The sequence below is a fragment of the Pelmatolapia mariae genome, linkage group LG16_19 (assembly GCF_036321145.2).
Source record: "Pelmatolapia mariae isolate MD_Pm_ZW linkage group LG16_19, Pm_UMD_F_2, whole genome shotgun sequence".
NCBI lineage: Eukaryota > Metazoa > Chordata > Actinopteri > Cichliformes > Cichlidae > Pelmatolapia > Pelmatolapia mariae.
Genome location: NC_086241.1, coordinates 43808374 through 43820222, shown reverse-complemented (window position 1 = coordinate 43820222; position 11849 = coordinate 43808374). Strand labels below are relative to the sequence as shown.

The 11849-nt window shown below is 40.1% G+C and overlaps 1 protein-coding gene across 1 annotated transcript in view; it reads left to right on the top strand.

The window, feature by feature from the left end:
- Positions 1–11849, top strand: part of esr2b (estrogen receptor 2b) — a 45814-nt gene that overhangs the window by 29081 nt on the left and 4884 nt on the right. The window contains exons 6-8 of the mRNA XM_063496941.1: positions 3619–3757; positions 6021–6154; positions 9105–9288. Of these exons, the coding sequence (XP_063353011.1) occupies positions 3619–3757; positions 6021–6154; positions 9105–9288 (457 nt within the window). The remainder of the gene's footprint in view (positions 1–3618; positions 3758–6020; positions 6155–9104; positions 9289–11849) is intronic.

The window sequence follows — 11849 nt, the reverse complement described above, 5'->3', positions numbered from 1 at the left end:
CACTTAGAAACAGGATAGAAAAAAGTGCTTGTGTGAATGCACAAGTTGTGTAGAGTGCTCAGATAGAGTAGAAAAGCTCTCTATAAGAACCAGTCCATTTACCATTTGTTCTCAAATATGGGACTTTGTAGGACTGCATGTAGAGCTGGGCGATAGAACGATAACGATATGTATTGCGAAATAACTTTTTCTCGATAGAAAAATTTAACTATTGCGATAGGCCTCATCTCTCTTGTCCTCTTAAAAAAAAAACCCAGCCAATCCAAATTAAGTACCGCAGAGCCGAACCAATCACAGCCGCAGCGTCACGTCACGTGACTTGTTACGTACAGCACAAGTGCCAAGGCGCACATGTGTATTTGTTTTTGCAGCCGGGCTGCCCAGGTAATGAAGGAAATGAGTTTGCCGACTAGAGAAAAATCAACCGAGAGCGTGAGCGAAGGTTCCGAAGAAAAAACCGATGATGGTTCCAATGCCGGAGAGATTGTTGAACGGAAGGGCCATAGAAGTTCCGTAGTGTGAAGGTATTTCGGCTATTTCAAGTCTGACAAAAAACAGAGTAGCACGCACTGTAAATTGTGCCGAAAGCAAGTCTGGAAATACAATAAATCGGTGCATCTCTGACTGAAAGCGCTAATTCGTCATTCGGCTTTTGTCAGACTAAAGTAACTGTTAAAACTGTTGAAAAGCTAAGCTATACAACAAGCAGAGATTGAGAATTTCCTTTTAGTTCTCAGTTTATTTGATATTGACAAAAGTTAGTCAATTTTATCTGTTCTTCTGTAAAACGAACTAAGATTTATTTTTAGAATTAAAATTTTGTTTCTAAGTGGAATTGACAATTTAGTAGTCTGTTTTGTTTGTTCTATTTTGAAACTTAAACGCTTTAGCGGCTGCCTTTTGTGTAGTTTGCAATATTTGCCTTTATTTATCTGAAACTGAAGTCTCACGTTCCTTAAGTACATCTACCCTGTTGAACTTATTATGGGAAATAAATATTTAAATCAAAACAAGCTGCAGATTATTTCACATTTTACTCGTGAGCAACGGCACATTTAAATCTTACAAATATAGTTATTTGGCTTATATCGTGATATATATCGTTATCACCTGAAATGAAAATAACATATCGTGATATGAAAAAATCTTATATCGCCCAGCTCTAACTGCATGATGTTTTTTCATATTTTAACTAGCCAATAATAAGACAGCTGTAACCGTCACAAATTACAGATCATGATTCATTTTGATGGTAAGAAACGCCACTGAAAATACCAACCTTTTATCTTAATGAGTTTTTGAAATATTCATGTTTAAACATTTCCTCAAATTTGAAAGTTAAAAAAAAACATGGTGAAAGTGGATCTACATTCATTGGCGGATACATGGACCATATTTCAAAACTTACACATCTTGAAAAATGTTCGATATGTAAAACAAACAATTTCACAGAAATCACTCCATGTGTCCAAACTTTGAACCACAAAAGTTTTTACGCAAATCAGAGATGGTTGAGCAGAAGGTTCATGTTGATTTAAGATGGAATGAAATTTAAAACCAGCAGTTTGCCACAATTTGTCACTGACGTAACCAAGCAGAAAGGGGTTTGGTCAGGAAGATAAGACTTGAGCAAGGCTTTAGAAGAGCAGCTTCTCTTTGTAGGAAACCATCTCTCTGTCAATCAGGCCTTTATTCTAAAGCATGGTAAAAGGCACAGGAAAGTTTTCTTGAGATTTATAAAAACTAAACAACATAATTATGACATGAAGATACTTCAGTCCAGTGTGTCAGAAACAGAACATTTTATGAGAAAAACTCTAAGCCAGGGATGTAAAACCCACATATAGCCCACTTGTGGGCCTAGAGTTTTCATTAATTCATAGAAAATGTCCTTGTACTTCGGTGGCAGTGGGCAGTGGGGTATTTATCAATAGAAAAAGCTCTAACATTTATGAAAATACAGTTCAAAGTTCTAAATCTATGCACTCGATCACATTTTCTAAAGCTGTCAAGTGGGCCAGATTGGAGTCTTTGCCGGTGCAATTCCAGCCCCCAGGTCTTATGTTTGCCACCCCTGCTCTAAGCACTGCCTGTTAAACACCAGGCACTCCTCATCATCTGCTAATACCATCCCTGCAGTGAAACATGATAGTAGCGAGGCTGCTTCACAGTGGCAGGTACAGCAAGACTTCTCAGAGCATTAAGTAGAAAGCAGTTACCTGGACACAGCTCCTTAAATAAAATAAATAAAAGGAGATCCATATGACAGTAATCCAATGTACACACAGCCAAGCTAGCCTTGAGTAGTTTCAGATAAAGTCTTACTGTTCTTCAGTAGCTTAGTTAAAACAACCACATAATCCACACAGAACAGCTACAGACACACCTGAAGACAATTCTTCGCTTCAAAGGAACTATCAATGGGCAAATCTAGTTGTAGAAACTTACCCAAGAGGCCTCAAAGGGACTTCTACCAAGAATCGAAATACTTGGTAAATGAAATATTTCAGTTTCTCATATTTAATAAACCTTCTTAAAATTGTTTTACTGAAAAAGAGTTAGGGATCCAAATATTTTTAAAAGCAAATAGTGAAAAAAAGCCAGATGACTGCAAATAAATGTAGCAGCCTCACTCTGAAGACATGACTTTATTCTATTGTCTGAATGTGATGTTAGCATCAGTGTTGGTGCCTTCCATAACGTTGCTTTTCATGATTGATCCTGTTTTTCTTTTTTTAAAATCCAGTTTAATGAATGGTGGTGAAATGTGAGCTGTAATCATTCAGACATAAATAAAACAGGAAGGCTGTCAGTGTCATGTGACTCTCTGGTGTCACCTGTGTTAGCTGAACCACTTTTGAGGCCAGATTCAATCAGAGAATCCCGATGAAATTAGCTCCGTCTGTTGACATGTTTGGCACTGAGGCACTGGTTGTGCAGCAGTCTGTTACAAAGTTACAGATGTCCTGCACCACCCCTGTACATTTCTCCCTGTTTCTGGGTAGAGGTGTATGTAGTCATACAACAGAAAGAAGTTCCTTGCAACAGTGTCTATATCAACGGTCAGGGAGCCCTGATAGATTGGCTGGCTAAGCCACATTACCAGATGGCCACAAAATCTTCCAAGTAGTGAGTGTTTCTGGTCTAATTCCAGGCTGGCCTGAACTCTTTACTGCTCTTTCACCACATTTCCTGTCTTGCTGAACATCATGTTGCACTGGATAAGGCAGTGAGCCAATGAAACAAAGGAGTGATGAATAAATGATTCCCCCGATGAATCATTGTTATATAGAACATTTATCATCAGTTTAATGTTATTTCACATAAAAACAAAGCTGCTTTTCTTTCAAACACAAAGACATCTCAAAGTGACCCCATACTGCAGTAATGCATACTATTATTAATCTGCACAGACATGTAATCAAGCTCTAACTTGACTGGTGGATCTGGGCGTACAACTGAAAGAATGTGTGAATAGGGGTGTGTAAGGATGGTAATAAGTGCTGATTCCAATTGTGCAGTTTAGGATACATTAGGGTTTGGTGCTCATAATTCAGTGAAGGCAGAACGTGGGTGGTTTCCAAGTGTAAAGAGGCCTTTTTTTTCTCCTCTCCTCAGGCTTTGTAGAGTTGAGTCTGACAGACCAAATCCACCTGCTGAAGTGCTGCTGGTTGGAGATCCTCATGCTGGGCCTGATGTGGAGGTCGGTGGATCATCCTGGAAAACTAATCTTCTCTCCAGATTTCAACCTCAACAGGTGAGAGGGATCAGAAGTTATAGCATTAAAACTAGTGTGATCCCATTGCACTGAAAATCTTTTATGAAGTTGGTCATCAGCTAACGTTTAGCAGGTTTACAGAGCGACAAATACTTGTTTCTGCTATTCCACAGAGACTTTAGCTTACAGAGAGTGTTTGCTCAAATACCCACACAGCTTCTGTTTCTGTGTTTCTTCCTGATATATGTCATAATACTCTCAGTTCAGATCTTTTTGAGATGTTCTTAAGTGCTTTTTTTTGTCTCACCCACATAAAATAATGTAAAAAGGTAAAATATGTCTGAATAAGAAATATCTGCAACTGCCACAACATTATTGCTGGTTTGAGCTCCCCAAGTTTTCTCACTGTGATGACAAATTGACATCACACGATAAAATAGGTCATCCACAACACACATACACATCACTAACATTTGTTCCAGATTTATCTGAGATTTCTCTGGACTGCCAACTCAGTCTTTTATCTCCTGCTGTTCCCTTCCACACCGACCTTCGACTTTGTCCAGAGAACTGTTGTGTGTTTCTGCCAGTGCTGAATAGCCTTTATATTCATAGTAAACACACTGTAATTGGGCAGAAGGGATTTCCTAATGGCTAAACTTGGAGAAAGGTTTTCAACAGTGTTCTCAGCATGGCAAATCTTATATAAGGCTCTTTAAGTTTCTCAACAATACCTACTGTTGCTCTGAACTGCATGCCACTTTGCAACCCATCACCGACCCAGCTATACCTCCCACGCTGTGTCTGATCCACTCATGTTACTGATGTGCTGGGTTCTAGATGCTTCTCTCCCTTCCCAGATTTTCACTTTCACACAAAGTATATGCACCAAAATCCAGTGAGCAGGTTGACCACATTCATGGTGCCTACAGGATACAAATAATTGCATTTCTGGAGAATTTCTCCTTGATGCAGATGTCAAACAAACTGGCACATACATTTCTGCCGTGGACACTGACCTTGTGCAACATTCAGAACTTGTTCGATTATAAACTGGGATGGGTACCACCTTGTTAACTGGAGATCAGAAAGTTCATCACATTTTTTGCTAAAGGGCAAAAATTCTCAAAAGACAAAAATAGACTTCAGACTTTAGTTTTTTAAAGTTGATAATGCAACAGAGTCACTAAGTTCTGATAACTTGTACATTTTTGACTCCATCATATGGAGGCCATCATATTTAAGACTACATGCTGTAGATCAGTTGTATAAAATGTTTCATCTCTTATATAGTCTCACAGGACTTTACTAATTCCTGTTTACCCTGAATTTTTCCCCTTTGTCCCACTTTCTTGTGTATGTAATTCCCTTATTTTTGTTAAGGACTTTGAAGCAGTATGTAGTCAGACAGCTAAATGCTGCATTTTTTGTGAAAAAGGCAAATGCAGAAGGAGCTGAGGGTAGGAACAAATTTATATGAGGGAAATGGTGGGTTGAGTTTAGTGTTTGACCTTTCTTTCTTCACTGCCACGGAAACTATCACTATAGGCTTAGGCTAGCCTTGATGTGTTTTCATAACACAGCCTTATTTTTCTCTGTAAGGTTCCTGTCAGCCTTTCTCCTTGGAAAGATGAGGATAACATCCTGGATGCAAATCCATCCACCGGCCCATTGAGTCATTTTCTAATTTATTTTGTCTTATCAAGTCTTTCTTTCTGCTTTTCTGATCCCTTTATGCTCTCTCTTACACATTCATCAGTATTTGGCTTGAATTTCTTCATGGATGGTTGCTAATATGTGGATTACCAATAGGAAGTTGTTAGCTGATGAGGTTTTAATACCCGATTTTGCCATTCATGACTATAGTTTGTTTTATATGTCAAAAGGTAAAGCTCTGTTCTGGAACCTCTAAGCCCTTTCTGATTTATGACACTGAGTAAGTCATATATAGCAGGGAATGGAAGAACTGGGTTGCAAAGCAGGTTGCAGGGCACAACTGCCAGCAGGCTAAAATGTCTTAAAATGTACCACCAGCACTTGTGTGCTGACACTGCAACCCTCTGATTGATCAAAATTGCAGCTGAAATTTTTTTCCATTATATTATTATGGTTTTCAGGCACCATATTGAACTTTTTTAGCCTACAACAGTTGATATAAATGAGACGCACAAAGTAATAAAAATTTCTTTCAGTACGTTCAGTTTATCTTGGTTCTCGTTGCTGCCTCTTTCCCCTTTCTTATCTTTTTGTTCACTCCACTCCATCTTGTTTTTCTTCACTTCTTCTCTTTCTGTCTGTTTAGGGAGGAGGGACAGTGTGTGGAGGGCATCATGGAGATTTTCGACATGCTGCTGGCAGCCACCTCTCGGTTCCGCGAGCTGAAGCTGCAGAGAGAGGAGTACGTCTGCCTGAAAGCCATGATCCTCCTCAACTCCAGTGAGTGTTACTGACGCAGATAAAACCACATGGATGGGGAAGAATTTACAATGAGGTTTCAATAAGTGAATATTCCACCTCATCTAATCAGTGCGCCATTTGTGGTGTTTTTGTTTTTTGTGTTCTTTTTAGTTCTGACATTATCCTTCACACATACGCACACACACACTTTTGGGGTACTCATACTTCAAGTAAAGGTTTTTTAGTCAGTATAAAAGCACCAAACTAAAGACTACACATGTCAGTATCTGTTTAAAGTGCGCTTCTTAACTTATACCCAAACGTTTGACTGTCAAAGCAATACCCTCTGGTAACCATCAGACCCACTTATTATTAAAGAAACATATATCAAAGTTCCTGATATGATTTCTGTACTACTCCTTGTAATGGCTGATTTCATGCAGTCTTGTGCTTCTAATTTTCCATTCATCCATCCTTTTTCTTCTGATTATCTGTGGCTGGGTTGTAGGAGCAGCAGCCAGAGCAGAGAGGCCCAGACATCCCTCTCCCTAGCCCCCTCCTCCAGCTTATCCAGGGCAATCCCAAGGCATTCCCAAGCCAGGAACAACACGTACAGTTCAGTGTTCAGATTTCTAGATTACAAAATAATTTATTAGTTTGTTTATTTATTTATATATGTTAGTCATAGGAGAAGAGTACACTCACAGTCCTCTGAAGTTTCCTAGCATTTCATTTGTTTAAGGTTTATAGAGATTTCCCAACGTCTCTGACAATAAATAACCCCCTTAAAGCGTTGTAGAGGAGGGTTACACTACACCAGTCCTTGATGTGGCTTTTAAAATCAACATGATGGTGACCGTCCCACAGAAGTTGCATCGGCAGAAGTTATTTGAAGAAGGTTTGAGATGAAGTGACCTGTGAATTTGGACCTTATTGCAGGGCGGCTTTCGTTTTTTCACCTTAAATGTTTTTCCAGTGGTCACAGTGTCCTCTCAGTGCTCTACAGACCACCTCCAACAGACGCTGCAGGCAGGTTCCATCGAGGTGACCGACCTCTACACATGTCTGCACAGAGTTTAACAAAGTTTCCTCCCTCACGCACACATAAGATCCTCTGCCAGACTATGTTCTCTTTTTTAACGCTGCTCCACTGCAGCTGGAGTAAAAAAAAAGGGCAAATTGTGCAAGAAGCGAAAGCAAGTCTGAAAAGTCAAGGAAAACAAGGATTCGAGAAGATTAATGAATCTTGACAGATGGAAAATTGTAGCTGAGCTGCTCCGTCCATCCTCTGTCCTGGTGGTGGGCGGACACTAGTTGATCTACAGCTTCTTCTCTCTTCCATCCTCTAGTTTTTCATCAAGAGCGTCCATCATGATGTCATTCGGGCTCTTTGATGAGCCAGATGGCCTGACTGAAGAAACTGTACGAACTCATAAATGTCACAACTTAGGTTAAATTGATACAGAGACCTGAATCAGGACGTAGAATGTCATGCAACAATTTATACCAAAGAATACCAGGTTACGTGTTTTATTCAAAGATGAGATAATGAGTGGATTATTACCAGGCTATTATTAATCTTGGAATGTTTTGTCAGTGTCAGTCTATCACTGTCGTCGAAACCATGTTTTCAGTTGCGATGGCTGGATCTAATTTAAGCTTTATTATTTCCCTGCAAGTACAAAAAGTTTACACATTCACAGATTCCATGGTTCAGGAGTGTGTGTGCATATATACTTGAATAAAATCAGGGAAATGATATGTACAGATTATTAAGTAAAATTAAATGTTTTTTTAAGTGCATTAATTCTGGTACACATAATGATGGGCAAGGCAACAGAAGGTATGCTTAAAAAAAACATGTTAAATGACTGATCTCACAGGCTGAGTACTAGTCCTGGAGTAAAGATGAGTTGGGTTCACCAGTCTCTGAAAGAGAGTGTAGATAAATAACTAACAAGATCAAAGAACTACTATATTCAGTTCAGTTTTATTCATATAGTTCCAAATCACAACAACAGTCACATCAAGGTGCTTTATATTGTAAGGTAAAGATCCTACAATACTACAGAGAAATCCCCAACAATCATATGGCCCCCTACAAGCAAGCGCTTCGAGTACAATGCAGCGTCGGCCACTGTCTGGACACACCGTTAAATACCTCAGCCCAAGCGGGGAATGATTAGCGGCAGCTGGTTGGAAGATTAGACGCAGGTGTGTCGGCAGCCGAGCGGAGACGCTTCCGGGTTAGGGGTCGGCCACTCTCAGTCTCCCGGAGGCGCGGCTCCTAGACATAGCCGGGCCCGGAGAGTAAGGAGAGGGGGATAAAAGGAGAGGGAGACACACACAAATACACAACAAGCAGGTCGTCCGGGGAGGACCGTCCGACCGTGACAGAAACAGTGCAAAAGACGCTATGGAAGAGAGCCAGAGATCAGTAATAATAATAATACGCAAAGAGGTGAGGAAAATATATATAGTATCAATAGGATTCAGACAGTACAGATCAGTTTTTACAAACGGGTTAGTGCTGAATGGTGAATGAACATTATCCTTGGTATGATTGTGAGGATACATGTACTCACTTAAGAAAGTTAAGATATTCAGTACTGGACAGCTTGCAATCGAGACCAGTGACCCAGTTAAAACATTTGTTGCATTATGAAATGGGAAATATGATGAGTTGGACACGTTTGCAGTGTTGTTGTAATGCAATGCCAGAAATAAGTTGCTGTCTCAGCAGTTTTAAATATATTGCTGTTGTCAAATTCAAACTTGCCACATCAGATTTTTCAGTTTCAACCTATTCATATGTTTCCTCTATAAGTATAAAGAGTATAAATGATGTGCACGTTATTGAATTCTGCTTCTATTTCTGTCTCAAACAGCATCTAAACTTTTCTGGTCATTTTTAACTAATGGGCACGTATTTAAAAAAAAAAGGATCAGTGGTCTCAATGATGACACGTAGCTGTGCTGTTTTTCACAGATCTGTGCTCGAGCTCCCCGCAGACTCCAGAAGGGCTGGAAAGCAGAAACAAACTGCTGCGTCTCCTGGATTCTGTGATCGATGCACTGGTCTGGGCCATCTCCAAACTGGGCCTATCCACCCAGCAGCAGACTCTGCGCCTTGGCCATCTCACCATGCTGCTCTCCCACATCCGGCACGTCAGGTACACACTGAACAGAGGGAGTATTATTTCTAATTTCTTCACATGCTCACAGTAATGCTCAGCAAGCATGTGCACAAACACATATTTTTGCATGAATGAACTTTTCCAGTCAAGTGTTCACCACAAACACTTCACAGTGTTTGTGAAGCAAGTCTCTTAAATTTAATAATAACAAAGTAAGGTCTGTTTTATATTGGTTTATTTTTGTTTTTACATCTCAGACATACCAGGTTCAGTTTATCCCCCAGAAGTGCTATATGCAGAATTTAATAAAGATGACTGGCATTAATATCTCAGCTGCATTAAACCACAAGTAGGCGTGTGCTAATAAAATAGAGGATCATTTACAGAGAAAACACGGCTAAAATGAAGAACTGTCTGCATGCATTGTGTACACTGGAACTTTTTTTTTCTCATGTTCGGTGATAATAACTTTAACAGTAGACTGAAAGCTTCTGCAAAATCCTGCATTTGTTGCATTGATGTTTTGTGTTTGCCCGTAACATCTCATTTTCTACACAAACTTTAATGTAAATATCCATCACAGCCATGGATTTAGAGACAGAACAAATATTTGACAAGCTCAAAGGACAAATTATTAAAGACGATACACCAGACAGGCATAACATTATGACCATCTGCTTAATATTGTGTTGGTCCCCTTTTTGCTGCCAAAACAGCCCTGACCCGTTTAGGCATGGGTTCCACTAGACCACTGAAAGTGTCCTGTAGTATCTGACACCAAGATGCTAGAAATAGATCCTTTAAGTCCTCTAAGACAGCGGTCCCCAACCGTATTTGCGCCACGGACCAGTTTGTCTGACTATTTTCACGGACTAGCCTTTAAGGTGTCACGGATAAATACAACAACATAAAACCAGTACCGGTACCAAAAAAAAAGATGGTTTATTCATAACCCACAGGAAAAGACCCAGGGAAACTGAGTTAACGATAAAAACCCTGAAAACCATAGATTTTACACCCAAGCCTCAACTCTCGCGGTCCTGTACCAAACGACTCATGGACCGGTACTGGTCTGTAAGGAAGAGGACTCCCTTACTACATTTATTTATATTATATTATCTGTATAGCACTTTAGAGCACACCTTTCACTTTATTAAAAGCACCTTTTCAAGCACTTTATTTAGCATTGCACTTTAAGCATGGATTTGCACAGTAAAACATTTGCACACAAGAAGTTTAATTATTTATTGAATATTTATTGGGAATTTTAAAATCAGTTGGTAGCCTTGTTTCAGATCCTGCACAGCTGCTCCTCATCAAGGACTGTGGTGGTTGTCTGTCAGGAGAGAAGAATGGTGATTGAGATTGTGATTAAGGTTTACCAGTAAGGAAAACTAATGCAAGTGTGTGTGTGTGAAATCTAGGAATAAAAGTGGTGCAAATAAGTGTTTGTAAGATAATGATTACTCACCTTTCTTGCCTGTGTCCTCTTCAAGGTGTTTGGGCAAATGTTTCCCTGGGGGTCCAGACACCATTGAAAGGTTCCGGGAGAGACCATGGGTTAAGAGAGAGTGGTGAATCTTTTTGTGTTTGGGTTTTTGGGTTTTTATAATATTGGGTTTGGTGTAAAATTAAAGTGTGAAATATTTATTAATATGAAAATGTGAAATGTATTTATGTATTTATTTATTCTAATTGATATATTGTATACTGTGGTGGAAGGTTGGGATTTAAGAATTTACCTGAGAGTGGAAGAATGGGTTAGTCTGTGACAGCTGAACATATTTAAGGCTGCCAGTTGTCATTAGAGAGGGTGGATTTGTGCTGTGAAGAAGCTCGATGAGTTAATTGTTATAAGAAGAGCTGTATAGCAAATAAATACTTTTGTTCCACTACACTTGCCTTGGTCCATCTCACTGTGTTTCCAGCCTCTAAGGGCCGCCCTGTTACATGGTCCGTGGCCCGGGGGTTGGGGACCGCTGCTCTAAGATGTGAGGTGGGGTCCCCGTGGATCAGATCTGTTTGTCCAGCAGATCCCACAAATGCTTGATTGGATTGAGATCTGGGAAAGTAAACACCTCAAACTCATTGTTGTGCTCCTCAGACTATTCCTGAACTATTTTTTGCCTTGTGGCAGAGTGCATTATCCTGCTGAAAAAGGCCACAGCTATCAGGGAATACTGTTACCATCAAAGGGTGTGCATGGTCTGCAGCAATGCTTAGGTAGGTGGTACATGTCAAAGTAACATCCACATGGATGGCAAAACCCAAGGTTTCCCATATTGCTCAAAAGCATCAAACTGCCACTCGGACTTGCCTTCTTCTCATAGCACATCCACGGTCCATGGTCCACTTCTGGTGCTCACATTCCCACTGTTGGTGCTTTTGGCTATAGACAGGGATCAGCATGGGCACCCTGACTGGTCTGCAGTTATTCAGTCCCATACCCGTCAAACTGTGATACACTGTGTATTCTGACACCTTTCAATCCGAACCAGCTTGAACCTTTTATAGAGTTTGAGTTACAGCAGCTCATCTGTTGGGTCGGACCACACAGACCAGTCTTCACTCCCCACTTGCAGTGAGCCTTGGTTTTT